This window comes from Aythya ferina (assembly GCF_964211825.1).
Source record: "Aythya ferina genome assembly, chromosome: Z".
Taxonomy (NCBI): domain Eukaryota; kingdom Metazoa; phylum Chordata; class Aves; order Anseriformes; family Anatidae; genus Aythya; species Aythya ferina.
In genome coordinates this window covers 16,215,777-16,230,806 of record NC_140299.1, presented here as the reverse complement: position 1 = coordinate 16,230,806, position 15,030 = coordinate 16,215,777, and the positions used below count along the sequence as shown (strand labels likewise).

Genomic DNA, 15,030 nt, shown 5'->3' with positions numbered 1-15,030 from the left:
CTGAAAATTGTGCTATTCAAAAGAGGTTTTGAAGAAGGAAAGCAAATGGTCCCACATGATATCCTAATTTCGAAACTGGAAAGCTAGGGATTTGAAGAGTGGACCATCCAGTGGGTAAGGAATTGACTTGATGGTAGCACCCAGAGAGTGGTGGTCAAAGGTTCTATGTTTAGGTGGAGGCTGGTGACATGTGGTGTCCCCCAGGGTTCTTTCTTGGAACTGGTGCTTTTCAATAACTTCACAAATGACATAGAAAATAGGATTGACATAGAGAATAGGATTGAGTGCACCCTCAGAAAATTTTCTGACGACACCATGGTGAGTAGTGTAGTGGATACCAAAGAAGGAAGAGATGCCATTGAAAGAGACCTGGACAGGCTGGAAAAGTGAGTACATGAGAACCACATAAAGTTCAACAAGTCCAAGTGCAAAGAACTGCACTTGGGTTGGGGCAATCCCAGACAGAAGTACGGACTGAGAGAAGACCTCATTGAGAGCAGCCCTGTGGAGAAGGGTTCTGGGGCTCTGACAATGACAGGCTTGACATGAGCCACCAGTGGGCACTTGCAGCCCAGAAGTCCAGGTGCATCCTGGGCTGCATCAAAAGAGAAGTGACCAGCAGGTGGAGGGAGGTGATTTTGGCCCTCTGCTCTGCCCTTGTGAAACCCCACCTGGAGTGCTGCATCCAGCTTTGGGGCCCTCGGTACAGGAAGGATCTGGCCTTGTTAGAGCAACTCCAGAGGAGGGCTGGAGCTCCTGTGAAGAAAGGCTGAGAAACCTGTTGATGTTCCACCTAGAGAAGAGAAGGTTCTGGGGACACTTCACCACAACGTTTCAACACATAAAGGGCTCTTATAAAAAGATCAAGAAGGACCCTTTACTCAAATAGGTAATAATAGGGCAAGGGGTGATGGTCTTAAAGTAAAAGAGGATAGATTTAGAGTAGACATTAGGAGTAAATGTTTGCTCAGAGAAGTTGTGGGTGCCCTGTCCCTGGAGGTGTTCAAGACCAAGCTGGATGTGGCCTTGGCCAATGTGACCTAGTGGGTGTCATCTCTGCCTATGGCAGGGGGGTTGGAGTTAGATGATCTTTAAAGTCCCTTCCAACTCGAGTCATTTTATGATTCTATCATTCAAACAAAGCATGAGACAGGGCAGAGGACTAGTAAAAGCAAGGAAACCTAGCACACAAGGTAAATCAAGTCAGGTCCTCTTAGTCTCCCAGATACTAGCATCTCTGTCTTTCCCCACTTTCTATTTCCTGATGCCTGGTACTATTTTACCAGTTTACCTTTCTCTTCTCTTCCTTCCTCCTGAGATTTTTTTCATCAATCACTTTATAACCAGACACAGCATTAATATCCTGTATATTAATGCAACATACCCGGTTTCTGAAATTTCAAACTTCAGGCTGTCTCTGAATGTAACATTAGAGAATTAGACAGACACTACACTTTCCCTGTCTGCTGCATGGACTGAGCTAGAAATGATGGTGGTTCAGTTTCACAACTGTACAGCTGGGAACTTAGGGAACACAAGACAAGTGTGAGGGTTTGTATTCTAAAACTGTCCTGATTTTGGCTAAGGTAGAGTTACTTTTCCTCCTAGTAGCTGGTATGGTAGGATGAGAATAATGTTGATAACACGCTGATGTTTTAATTGTTGCAGAGCAGTGCTTACACTAAGCCAAGGACTTTTCAGCTTCTCACATTGTTCTGCCAGTGAGGAGACGGGGGTTACAGCAAGAGCTGGGAGGGGACAGAACCAGGACAGCTGACCCAAACTGGCCACAGAGATATTTGATACCATGTGCCATCATGCTGAACAATTAATTTGGGATGGCTGGCTGGGGTAGGAGGACTGGCTGCTTGGGGATAGGCTGGGCATTGGTCAGTGGGTGGTGAGCAATTTCATTGTGCATCACTTGTTTTGTACACATTAGCAGTAGTACAATTATCATTATATTTTTTTTCCTTTCTTTTCTATCCTAATAAACTGTCTCTATCTCAACCCACAAGCTTTCTTTCTTTTATTTATTTATTTTTATTTTCTTCCCCATCGCACAGAGGGAAGGGGGAGGGTGAGCTAATGGCTGTGTGGTGCTTAGGTGTTGGCCAAGTCAAACCACTACAAAATTTATATATTAATATGGATATTAACATCATGACTAAAGGCAGTTTCCATTATTTTCAGTAGTTGTGCTGTCACTTGAGCAGCAGTGATACTGAACTAATTTTTGTGTTAGTGTCCTCTGGCAAATGGAATCTTTATAAAAGCATATAAAATGTAAATGGATACATGAATGAATTTTCATTTTTTAGGTTCCTGACAGAGTAAAAAACTGTGGAGACTGCTCATTCCTATTGTTTTCTTCTCCTGACAGTATAAACAAGTGGAACAGTACATGTCATTCCACAAGTTACCTGCTGAAATGCGCCAGAAGATCCATGATTACTACGAGCACCGGTACCAAGGCAAAATCTTTGATGAAGAAAACATTCTCAATGAGCTCAATGATCCCCTTAGGGAGGTAAGATTTGTGTTCAAGTGTTTTTTGTTGGTATGGAAAACTTTCACGCCTTTGCTGTTTTCTGTGTTAAAATGCTGTTTCTAATACTGTTCTATAAAAATTAGACCATCTATGTACTCAAGGACCACAGAGTAAAATTTTATTCTTTAATTGTTGTGAGAAATTCATGGTCTTCTGCCATTCTTTAAGACACTGAACTAGAATGGTCTCAGGTGAAAGGCTTTTCTTGCCCTTCTACTTGCTAACAAGGTAGCTATGCAGGCAAAACCACTGAAAGACACCAGAGAAGGGAAAGATGTTCTACTTAATTGTGTGAAGACGAGTCCTTTGTTAAGATGCTCTTAAACTGAGAAGAGGAGAAAAAAAGTAGAAAAAATAAATAAAGAAAGTACTGGATGGTCACAGTGAGGGAACAGATTTCCTAATGAACCCAATGAATCTGTCTGCAGCACCTTCTGCACCGTGCCCTGAAAACACCACTTGGATGTTTGCTTAGTTGAGCAGTTTCAAATTCTATTTTAGTTACTACTTCAGTATGCATAGTTTTGTAATGCAGGTAGTGACTTTTTGGTGTTACTAATGGGTAATAAATTAGACCCTTTTAAGGCCAGAGCACTTTTTTTTCCTTTTTTTTTTTTTTTCCTAGTTGGACAGAATATACCATCTTTCATCATAACAGCACAAAGCTATAGCTTCCAGGTGATAGCAGAGATACCCTAGTTGTATTATTGCAAGAACAAATCTTTGCAGCATTTCTTAAGTTTTTAACAAATTCTGCATTTTATTATACCTTGAGTTTAGCATAGGGTAAGAATTAAATATTTAGAATCTCCATGGGGCATACTTAGCATGATGAAAGTAGCTTCTTATGAAGACATTCAACTAAAACCCTTACTTCCTCACTTACAGTAAGCAGAAAAGAAACCACACAAAATACTGCATAGCTATAGCATGAACATTATCAAAAGCAATGAAAAGTTGCAGTGCTTTCAATTTCCCTTGTTTTCCACCATTAAGTTTAATGTATGGGCTGAAATTTTTTACAGTTAAGCTTTCTTAAACGGTAATGACCTTTTTTCAGTCCATGTTTTGAAAACAAGTCTGACTTTTTTTTTTTTTTTCATCAGAAAAATAGTTATGCAAGATATAAATTTCATCATTCAACTATTAAAAAGTAGCTGAAGGGTATACAATTAGGAATACAAATCTGGTATAAAATTAATTTTTGCATGACGAATACTACTAATAAGGCTGCATTGGCTTATAGTAAATGTAAGATTTTTTTTTTTTTGGCAAAAAAGGATGGGTATGCATTTGACTCAACTTCTGAAAACTTTATACAGAGTATTTGTAGTAAATTGGATGAATAGAGTAATGAAAAGCTAAGAAATGTTTTCCTGAATGTGGATGAGTGGTGGACTTTTTTGGGTAGCAGCAAATAGAGTTCATAGAATCATAAAATCTCATAGAATCATAGAATTGCTTGGGTTGGAAGAGACCTTAAAGATCATAGGAAAGAATGATCATGTTGGCCAAGGCCACATCCAGCCTGGCCTAGAACACCTCTAGGGATGGGGCATCCACAACATCTCTAGGCAACCTGTTTCAGTGTCTTGCCACCCTTCTACAGTGAAGAATTTCCTCCTAATGTCTAGTCTAAATCTATCCTTTTTTAGTTTAAGTGATATGGTATAGTGGAGGACTTGTTAGTGTTAGGTCAGAGATTGGACTAGGTGATCTTAGAGGTCTCTTCCAACCTAGATGATTCTGTGATTCTCTCTTGTCCTATCATTATCTACTCGAGTAAAGGGTCCTTCTCGATCTTTTTTATATAGACCCCTTTACGTGTTAAAAGGTTGTGGCGAGGTCTCCCCAGAACCTTCTCTTCTCTAGGCTGAACATCATCAGGTCACTCAGTCTTTCTTCATAGGAGAAGAATTATTCTGGGAAATTAACTAGGGCTTCATACTAAAAGCGAGAAAGGATCCTGAATATTTCTGAATTTTCCAAAGCTCTCCCAGTGTTTCATATCTGGGTAAAGTGACTGATAAACCAAGTGGAAGCTGACCTGTATTGTTTAAAGCTTATATGAACAGAGATTCACTTTAACAAAAAACAACTAAGTTAGACATTTGTTAGAAATTATCGTCACCCTGATTAAGTTAGCTACACTATTTTGGTATACTAGACCCATGGTAATGTAATTATTCTCACCTATACAAACTCTAACTGTTTTAACCAGGCATTGTTGTATGTAGTTGTCGTGGTTCTGCTCAAGTGGGCAGCCGAGCTCCACCACAGTCGCTCTCTCACTCCCCCTCCTCAAAGAGGAATGGGGACAAAATATGATGAAAAGGGCTCAAAGGTTGAGATAAGGATGAGAAGATCATGCAGTAACTATTGTAATGGGCAAAACAGACTCAGCATAGGGAGATAGTAAGATTTATTGCTTATTACTAACAAGCTAGAGAAGTGAGAAACAAAGGAAAGAAACCAAAAGCACCTTCCCCCCCATCCACGCTCTTCCACCTCCTCCCCCCGAGCGGCGCAGGGGAACGGGGGAATGGGGGTTATGGTCAGTCTACAGCGCTTCTTCTCTGCCGCTCCTTCTCGGTCACTCTTGTCCCCTTTGCTGTGGGGTCCCTCCCACGGGATACAGTCCTTGATGAACTGATCTGGCTTGGGCTTCCTGCAGGCAGCAGCTCTTCCAGGACTGCTCCAGATATGGGTCCGTACCACGGGATCCATCCCTCGGGAGCAAAGTGCTCCAACCTGGCTCCCCCACGGGCAGCAGCTCCTGCCAGGTCACCTGCTCCTGCGTGGTCTCCTCACCACGGGCTACAGGTCCGGCCCGGAATCTGCTCCAGCAGGGGTCTTCCACAGGCGGCAGCCTCCATTGGTGCAGGTCCACCTGCTCCACTATGGTCTCCTCCACGGGCTGCAGCATGGAACCCTGCTCCACCGTGGTACTCCATGGGCTGCAGGGGGACATCCTGCTTCACCATGGTCCTCACCACAGGCTGCAGGGGACTTCTGCTCTGGTGCCTGGAGCACCTCTCCCTCTCCTTCTTCACTGACCTTGGCACCTGCAAGGCTGTTCCTCACTCCTCTCACTCTCCCAGATGCTGTGTGGCGCAGAGTTTTTTTTCCCTGTCTTAAATATGCTCTCACAGAGGCGCAAAACAACATCATTAATTGGCTCGGCTCTGGTCAGCAGTGGGGCCCTTACCAAACATGGGGCAGCTTCTAGATCCTTCTCCCAGAAACCACCCCTACGGTCCCCCTGCTACCAAAACCTTGCCACGTAAACCCACTACAGTAGTAAAGAATAGTAGTAAAGTAAAGAATTAAAGATCTTTTTTCATTCAGTGCAGAAATTTCAGTGCAAAGCACTGAAGAAGAACCCTTCTTCACAGATAGAGTTATCCGACAGTAACTGTCCAGCCTTCTGGGGAATCATAGTCAGGAGATTCCTGGCAGTTACATTTCCATTAGGGGTGGGAAATTTTAAATTGCTTTTGCCAGGTCACACAGGCCACACGTTTACAAACTATCTCATTTCTTCATTTCTTCAGATAGTGTTTAATTAGCAAATGGTATCAATTAGCGTGCCTTCCTTACATACACATTGTCTCTGGTTCCTCAGCAGATGGAGATGTGAAATTTTTTAAAGTTCACATTTTTTAACTCAGATACATGCTTGAAAATCTTCTGAAATTGTAAGGCCCTTGCCATTGCAAGAGCAACAAGAGATGGTACAAAAACACTAAGAGAGAAAGACAGAGAAAGAGAGGAAAGAAAGAAGAAAATAAAATGAAGAAAGGAAAGAAGGAGGGAAGGGAAGAAGGAGAGAAGGGAAGAAGGAAGGAAGGGAAGAGGGAAGGAAGGAAAGAAGGAAGGAAAGAAAAGAAAGAACATATATAGCTAAGAGAATTCCCTTCCAAAATGACACTTGGAATTACAAAAATAAAAGACATAAGCAGTTTAATATAAGAAAAGAGCATAAGAAACTTCAAACTAGCTGAGCTCTGAGGTTTGTCTAAGCCACCAGCCTCCCCAGTAGTGCTTTTAATTGGATGCCCAGAGAAGATCAAGAACAGCACGAGTATGGTGTTTCCTTTGATAGCTCTTCTAGACTCCAGCTATTTTCAGTTCAAGGAATACTCTGAGACTGATGTGATTTGTCTATTAAGTAACCCTAAATGGAAATCTCTTCCAAGTACTAGTGCTTCTGCTGTTGCTTCTGCTGCTGCTTCTGCTTCTTCTTCTGCTTCTTCTTCTGCTGCTGCTGCTTCTGCTGCTTCTTCTTCTTCTTCTGCTTCTTCCTCCTCCTCCTCCTCTTCTCCTTCCTCCTCCTCTTCTTCTTCCTCCTCCCCATCCTCCACTTCCTCCTCCTCCTCTTCCTCTTCTTGTTATTGTTATTATGTATTTACTCTCCTTTTGAATCAATATATTCTTTCTGCAACCACATCATTTGGCAAGGAGCACAGACCTGTACCCTGCTGCATGAGAAACTACCTGTTTTTCTTGGGTTTGAATGTGGCTCCCACAGGTTATTAGGATTTGACGGCCTTAAAAAAAAAAAAAAAAAAAAAAAAAAAAAAAAAAAGCAATAGTACAGTCAATTCTAACTCAATCTTTGCATGCCAGTCATGATTGTATAGCCTTCTAAGACAACATTGTTAAGTTGTCATTTTTGAGGCTAGAGAGTCCTATTCTACTAGATTATTCTTGCATGGAAGCTGTCTTCCCCCATGATCATCCTTTCTGCCATTCCCTTTTTTTTTTTTCTGAGCTCTGCTACATCCTTTCAGAGATTGAAGCACCAAGTCTGCACCCACAATACTATCACTATAATAATATGAATTATTCCTTTCTTAATAATTCTGAAAATTAATGTGTTTTTTTTTTTTTTTTTAATCACTGCCAAATAGTGAGCTTACATTTTCCTATTTTAACTGCATGAGCCAAGTCCTAAGAGGTAATGGATACGTTACTCAGTATTTGCCTGTGTGTTTTACTTAACTTCGCTCTCCATTTGTAATCTTTAACCAGCACATATGAACCAACTTTCAGTTTCTTTTAACAAACTTTTTAACAATTTTAACAATTGTTACATAATGCCCTTTCTAAAATTAAGCAGAATTGTGTGAAGTTCCTAGCCTTTGTTGTTACCATAGCAAATATAAGTATGTTTTGGTACCTATCATAACGTAATGAGCCAAGTATAAGGCTCTGAAAAAGATGATGCAAATCGCTTTGCAGCTGCCTCAGGAGTTGTATTTTGTGATGGTTACTCCAAGGGAGGTGCTCTCAGAAGAAAATCGGGGAAAAATTCTGTTGCTGGATTTATATGCTGATAGTAGCAACTGTGTCTAAGTGAAAACAGGACTAAATGTAGAACTGTTTGATACATGCTGACAAATTAAGTGTATTTGTAGAGAACAAAATTAGTACATTTAAAATCAGTTTTAAATACAATCAGTTCAGTAACTACTTTCTTTTCAGTTGTTAACTTTCTCCTTTTCCCCATGAAAACTTTCTTCCTTTTTTCTTCCTTCTGTTTCATATTTATCTCTAGAAATCACAAAACATTATATTCTCATTTATACTTGTGGTGGTTTTACCGTGCTGGGCAGCTAAACCCCACAAGTGCTCTCTCACTCCCCCTCTTTTTAGATGAGGAGGGGGAGAAGTAAAGCAAAGAACAACTCACGGGTTGAGATAAGGATAATTTAATTAAAGGGAAATAATTATAATAATTAAATAAAGATTATTATGAACTAAACAATTTAACTAAAGGGAAATGAAAGGGGAAAGGGGAAAAGGGAGGGGGAAAGGGAAATTAAAAAGAAGGGAGGAAAACAAACAAATAAAATAAATGAAGGCTATGTGGAAGTGCAGAGGAAAGAAATTACTCTCTACTTCCCACAAATGAGTGATGATTGACCACGTCCTTGAAGCAGGGCCTCAACGCACGTAGCCGGTGTTCGGGAGGAGGACCGATGTTTTCACAACGAGAGCCCACCCCTCCCCTCTTCTTCCTGTTTCCACCTTTTATTGCTGGGTGTGACATCACATGGTATGGAATATCCCTTTGGTTGGTTTAGGTCAGCTGCACTAGTGATGTTTCTCTTCTCACTTTTTGCCCACCCCCTAGGAGGGTTAGAGAGAGGCCCAATGCTGTGCCAGTGCTGCTCAGCAGTAGACACAACACTGGTGTGATAACACTGCTGTTCCAGCTACAAATGCAGAACAGCACTGTATGGGCTGCTGCAGGGAAAGTTAACATTCCAGCCAGATCTGTACTGTAATCCTGTGAACAAAGGTTGAAACAACTCTAATGTTAATAATATGATGCCAAAATATGGTATGATTAGAGCATACTAAGCTTCTCTACTTTTTAATGGTATAGTCATTGTGATTTTTTGGATAGAGGCCATCGGACATTAGCATGATACTAGAAAATCAAGCGATTTTACTAAAAAACAATAAAGTATCAGAATCACTATTAAATTATTGGAGACTCCAAGTATTTTGCTTACATAACAACATATGTCCATAAATTTAGGGTCATAAAAAATGGAGGGGTAATCATTTCATTCTAATCCACTGTCCATAAAATTTTATGCATTTTTATAACCACTGAACCTTGGTATGAAGTTTAAGGAGGGCAACAGGGAAAAATACATAAGAATTATAGATGAAGTTGTACAGGAAGTCATGTAAGTATAGCTTTGCTATGTGGAAAGAGCAATAGCCTCCTTATTTATTGCATTAAAGAGCTTTTTCACGTAGACATGGATAAAACATGACTTTGGTTCCTACTCTGGAGTATTGAAGTAATGAATAAATTATGCAGCACATCAATCTACCAGAATAAACTCTGGTACACTGGAACATTACTTATTTGAAAAATGCTTGGGGGGGGGGGGGGGAAAACAACAACCACTGCTATTTTTCACAGATCTATGTAAGGTATGTCCACATAATAGTCAGTATAATATACAAGGAAAATCAAAGCCCAAATCAAGGAAAATTTGATTTTCCAAGGAAAATCAAATCAGACATTACAGGTATTTCATAAGCTCTTCAAATATACTAATCCAAATCAAATCCTCAAATCTTATTGCAGTAGTTTTGTTATGTAAAAAGATTAATTATTTGAGGAAAATACTAGACTATATGGCTGTAAACTAAACACTTTGAGAGACTTTGAAAGCCAGGTATAGAGGAGTAAATCCAGTCTATAGCTGCTTGTAAATGAACTGCTATTCGAGCATTTGGAGAGCAGAATCAGGAAGGTTTTATTTGGCACCAGGTCCAGCTCATTGAGAGAACATCATCTAATCCAACAGGAGTGCTGTCCTGAAAAGGATAATTTCTCACTACTGCCCGATTCTGTCCAAGATCACAATTCCAAGTATCTGTCATGTCTCAATTTTTAATGGAGTGAAGGATTGTTAGGATTGTTCTGCTAGTTGATACCTGGGTAGTTTTTATTTTTATTTTTATTTTTATTTTTATTTTTATTTTTATTTTTATTTTTATTTTTATTTTTATTTTTATTTTTATTTTTATTTTTATTTTTATTTTTATTTTTATTTTTATTTTTATTTTTATTTTTATTTTTTTTAACTATGTAGCTTCTGCTAAAAGCCAGGAAAAGTTAATGCATATTAGACAATGCTTACCACAAAATGTTCATTACTGAAGTCTGAATATGTTATTCTAATTATAAATTGAGTTGCTGATTTTTAGGAGGTTAAAAATAATAACAAACCACTTCAGATGACTTCTCAGTTTCTTTTTCATATGTAAAGACATTCGATTTTAACACTGTGCTTGCTTTGATTTGTATAATGGTCTCTCTAGTAGGTTTCGGAAAGCTTCAGTTTATTCAGCAAAAACTGAATGAACTTTTGCCCTAATCTTTGAATTATGTCCATGAGTCCTTTATGTTAAAGCAGAGCAGAAGTTAACAAATGTTCCTTTGAACCCTCTGGAAAATATATAGAGCTAAAAGAAAAATTGAAAAGATTAAAAGTCTTGATCCAGGGTTGGAAACTATGTGGTGTGATTTAATTCAACATTATGGGACAGAGGATTGGCTACAGTAAAACCATCTGGTATTCTGTCACTGGTACCTGCTAGTTCTCCATTTTTCCCCTTATAGACTTCTGAAGTTAAAGCTCTTGGTCCTTACATAAGGAGACAATGGGAAAGCAGAAGGCTGGATGCAGCCCTGATCCATGTGGGAACTGCAGTGCAGATAAGACAGGGAGGCATCATACAGACATGCCCATGTCCCTTTCCCATAAATCTCTTCCTTGGCAGTGGAGAGAAGGAACATCTGTTCCTTCAATTTTTACTGTGGAATCTAAATTCTGGATCCAGAAGCAAGCTGAAATCTTTTGAAGCCTATTTGTTTGGAATTGGTGAAAATGTGCCAGTGTCCATGAAATCCCACAAATACAGATTAGTGTTGTGTCTCATCAGTGAGAGGAGATAACTACATCCTGAACTGGCAGATGCAGAAGCAAATGCATGTGCCTATTTTTATGCACTCAGTTACACACTTGGAATAGTAGTAATAGCATATAGAAGGGTACAGAACAAGTTAAACAAAAAACTAACTACAGAACATAAAATCCGTTCTGACCTATGGATTTATTTTCCATTTGGTACATGGTGATTTAAGAAGGTAAATCTTGTTAAAACTATGAGAGAACTCAGGTTAAAGCTCTGCACATCATAGCAATACTAGATCACTGTTTGTTGTTAGGCAGTTTTTGTTTGTTTGTTTGTTTGCTTTCCAAGTGCCACTTGAACAACAACAACAAAAAAGTGTTTTTCCTCCAAAAACTGTCTTACAAGTAAGCCAAATTGAGATACTGTTTTTGTTTGTTTGTTTTCTGAAGTCTTACTACCTGAAAAAGTGGGATTCTTTTCATCTGCAAACTAATCCACATAAATGTAATGTCCATAAAAAAACTCCCTTTTTTTGATGAAGAGTATTTAAGGGAGATCACGTGGAAACAGGAATTGCAAAAAAAAAAAAGTGTATTCATATGCTGTTCCTCTTGTAGTGCTTCTTTGCTTTTTAATGGACTGGTCTGTGTCCTATATTAGTGCTTTAAATGACATCTAAATGGACAGATAATGAAATAAATCATAGATATGAATGCAGGAGGTGTTGAATTACACTTCTTTAATTTAAAGATAAGTGTCTAACACTGGAGGAATGTACTGTTACATATTTTTTGTGATTAACAAGAATCTTCCTCATATTGGGACTCAACTGCTGTGACATGGGATTGCTACAGATGAGTGAAGTTAAAAGCTGGCTCAAAATGTGGAGTCAGGCACTGGGTGTGCAGGTGCAGACTTCCCATTGGTTTGTGGGTTGAGTTCAAGGTAATGTTTATTATCTGTTGTCACCATCTCTTTCATGATACCTTCACAGCCCTGCTCTGTGGGAGTACTGGATCTGATTCAGCCTCAGCAGCAGTAGACTACTTACTTCTGAGGACTTTCCCTAGGAAGATTTTAATCTCTCAGATGTGTTTTTTAATTTTCTCATGAATAAATCCATTTTTTTTATTTGCCTCATTTGTGAAAAATTAAAACTCTGTGATTGGTTGAGAGGAGATTAATAAAGTTCCTAAAGCTTGGTTAAACTTGGTAAAAACTTGGTTACAAGTCTTATAGGCTGATCATTGTATCTTGTGCACTCTGATCACTGCAGTATATTTAAAGTAGCAGATTGTGCTTTGATAGAAGGCTGAACTAATCTGTAGATAAAATAAATACCTATGTGAGTATATATATTATATAGAAAAGCCATGTCCTTTGTAACTAACAGTTTTCATTTTAGTCTGGATTTTTTCAGGCAGTCATTATCTAACTGTGAACTGAAAGCTATTTAATATTTATTTCTGTGATCTTGTGAATGTCACTTTTATTTGTGACATAAAAAATAAGTTTATCTCATAGTAGGGAATTTGGAATTGCAAGGAACTGAAAATCAGGAGGCAAAAATGGGCCTGTATTAAAAAATAAATAAAGAAAGAAAAAAGAAAAGAATAGAGCTATTTTGAATCATTTCAAAAATGTTCCAGATGAGAACATTATGCTGTGCTGGTTGGACAACAGGTTGTTCAGGAAATGCGGTGGCTAGTACATGCATCTAGAGAACACAAATGTCTAGCTACTCGCTGTACCATTCATGTCTAAACATTGTATTTACACTTATGGTATTTATGAAAACACTGTTTTTCATAATCATTCACATTTCACCAGGAGTAGAAAGTATCCTATTAAAAGGAGTTGGATATAAAATTTCTCATGCTTTTTATCATCTGTCACAAAATAGATGTGCTACTAGAAGAGAAATGCTGTTGGTGTTATGTGTAGATTGCTTAATATGTAACAGACATTGAAGGGAGTTAAGTGGCAATGACATCCATAATGCTGCACAGCAGAACTTGAAAGGATGTAGTTTGCTTTGTCATTCTGTAGCACAAGATACATTCTCAATAATATTGATACTTACAGCAGTATGAAAAACAGAATGTGAGAAAGAGGTTAATACCCTTCCTGAGCCATTATATAAAGTTCATAGCTGGTCTATTTTTAGGCTACCATGTGAGAAGATGTTGGCTGAAAATAGATGCAGATCATGTGTCCTTGCAGAATATAGAACATCAGGACATTTCATTTCCAAAGAACATAATTTGGACTGGGAGCAGAATCTTCTTTCCTCTCACCTTTTGCTTGTAGATTATCACTTCAGTTATACAAGCACATGCTTTTACACAAATATTCATTAACCTCTGAATATTTAACTAAAATTAATTTCAAATATACTTCTATAGGGACACATTATTTCATTAAAATGTGTGTGTTTTTACATTCAAGGCACACATATATACATCTGTACACATGTAAGTATGTTCATACATATACATATACACACTTTCAGGCACTTACATACAGCAAAGTGTCTAAAATATATGTATGAGAAAAGTACTATATAATAATCTATTTCTACCTTTACATAGTATTCTTTAAGTGCATATGTTATGTGTAACAATATGGTCTTTATGTTTCTCATTGTTATTCTGTAGTATAACTCAGTACATATTTCCTATGCTGCCAGTCTATGGTTATATTTAAAATGAACTGTAATGATAGGGCTTTTAATGGCTCTCCTATGATATAAAATCATTATGAATTGATTTATTCATCAAAATAGAGATTAAGATATAGTCTTAAAATAATATGAAAATCTTTCTGATTAAGTTACAGGAATGCATTTCTTATGGAATTTTTCCTCATTTTATATTTAATTCATAACATAAGTAATGCATTCAGATGCTATTAATGGTTAAATAAATGCAACACTTTGGGCAAGCAGGTGAACTGAAATTATTTTTAAAGAATAATATTTAACTGATGTAAAGAGTGTGCCACAGCATGTCCACCTGCTTCCTGTGGCTGCTGATAGTCTCATGTGCAGATGCTAATGGCAGCTCCTGGGAGCCCTGCTGTCATCAGACTGTCTCACTTCTGCTATGTGACTAGTCCTGGAAAGAAGGCACAGGCACAAATATTTAAGGCCTTAGTGACTGCATGCAGAGAGCAAGAACATCATAGTTACTAAATGTGGATGATAGAGGGTTACAGGTGTCTCTCCTGGCTTCTTGGATGTATTATTTGCATAGGCACTTCTTTTCTGTGCTCTGTAGAACAAATATATTCAGGATCTAGAATTGGTGAGGATGTCCCATGTGTCCTTGATCTGTCAAGTCTTGACTATGATTTGTCTCCTAGCTGTAATATGATTCTTTCTTACTGTGATGTCATGCGCTCTCTTTTATCTTGTTATACACTATGTTATACACTAACTGGAGTGAGTGGCTTGAATACTGGCCTAAAATCCCTTCAACATTAGTATTCTCTGAAGGACCTGTTTTTTTAGCTTCTGATTTATTTTTTTGTTTGTTTGTTTGTTTGTTTGTGTGGTACCTATTCTGCAGCTGATCTCCCCAAATTATATATCTTTTTTCCAATACTAATTGACCATTCTAGGATCTACCATTGCTATGCATGCCTACCTACTATGTATTTAAAGAGCCTTATGCATTTCTTTTACTCTAGCTGTTCTTACTAATGCACATAGACTGGTCCACTCCTGCCAGTTTGCTTTCTCTTTCCTTGACATGATCTACTATCAAAGCTGTTCTTCCTGTCATGCTTCCTACTTGTAGTCCTCAGAATTTCTTGCGTTATTCACACCTCCTGTGCAATTAATGCATCTCTTCCCCTGCAGCTATCAGTATTAGCCAAAGTGGCACTCTCAAGCAAATTCTAACTTCAGGGCTGTCTGGCTGTCACTCTGCTGAGTTACTCCCAGAGATTTCATCTTCATTTTTACCATCTGATGCTATCTCTTCAGAAGCCTGCTCTCTGTGTCTCACCCTTTCATTTGTAACGGA

At 38.4% G+C, this 15,030-nt stretch overlaps 1 protein-coding gene and 1 long non-coding RNA gene across 2 annotated transcripts in view; one reads left to right on the top strand and one right to left on the bottom strand.

The window, feature by feature from the left end:
* Positions 1-15,030, top strand: part of HCN1 (hyperpolarization activated cyclic nucleotide gated potassium channel 1) — a 207,939-nt gene that overhangs the window by 159,568 nt on the left and 33,341 nt on the right. Inside the window, exon 5 of the mRNA XM_084505239.1 lies at positions 2,384-2,530. Coding sequence (XP_084361365.1) covers positions 2,384-2,530 — 147 coding nt within the window. The remainder of the gene's footprint in view (positions 1-2,383; positions 2,531-15,030) is intronic.
* On the bottom strand, positions 6,498-8,564 carry LOC311427540. The gene is made up of 2 exons (XR_014687413.1): positions 8,456-8,564; positions 6,498-7,101 (listed from the first exon to the last, which is right to left on the bottom strand). It is a non-coding gene; the product is annotated as an uncharacterized lncRNA (long non-coding RNA).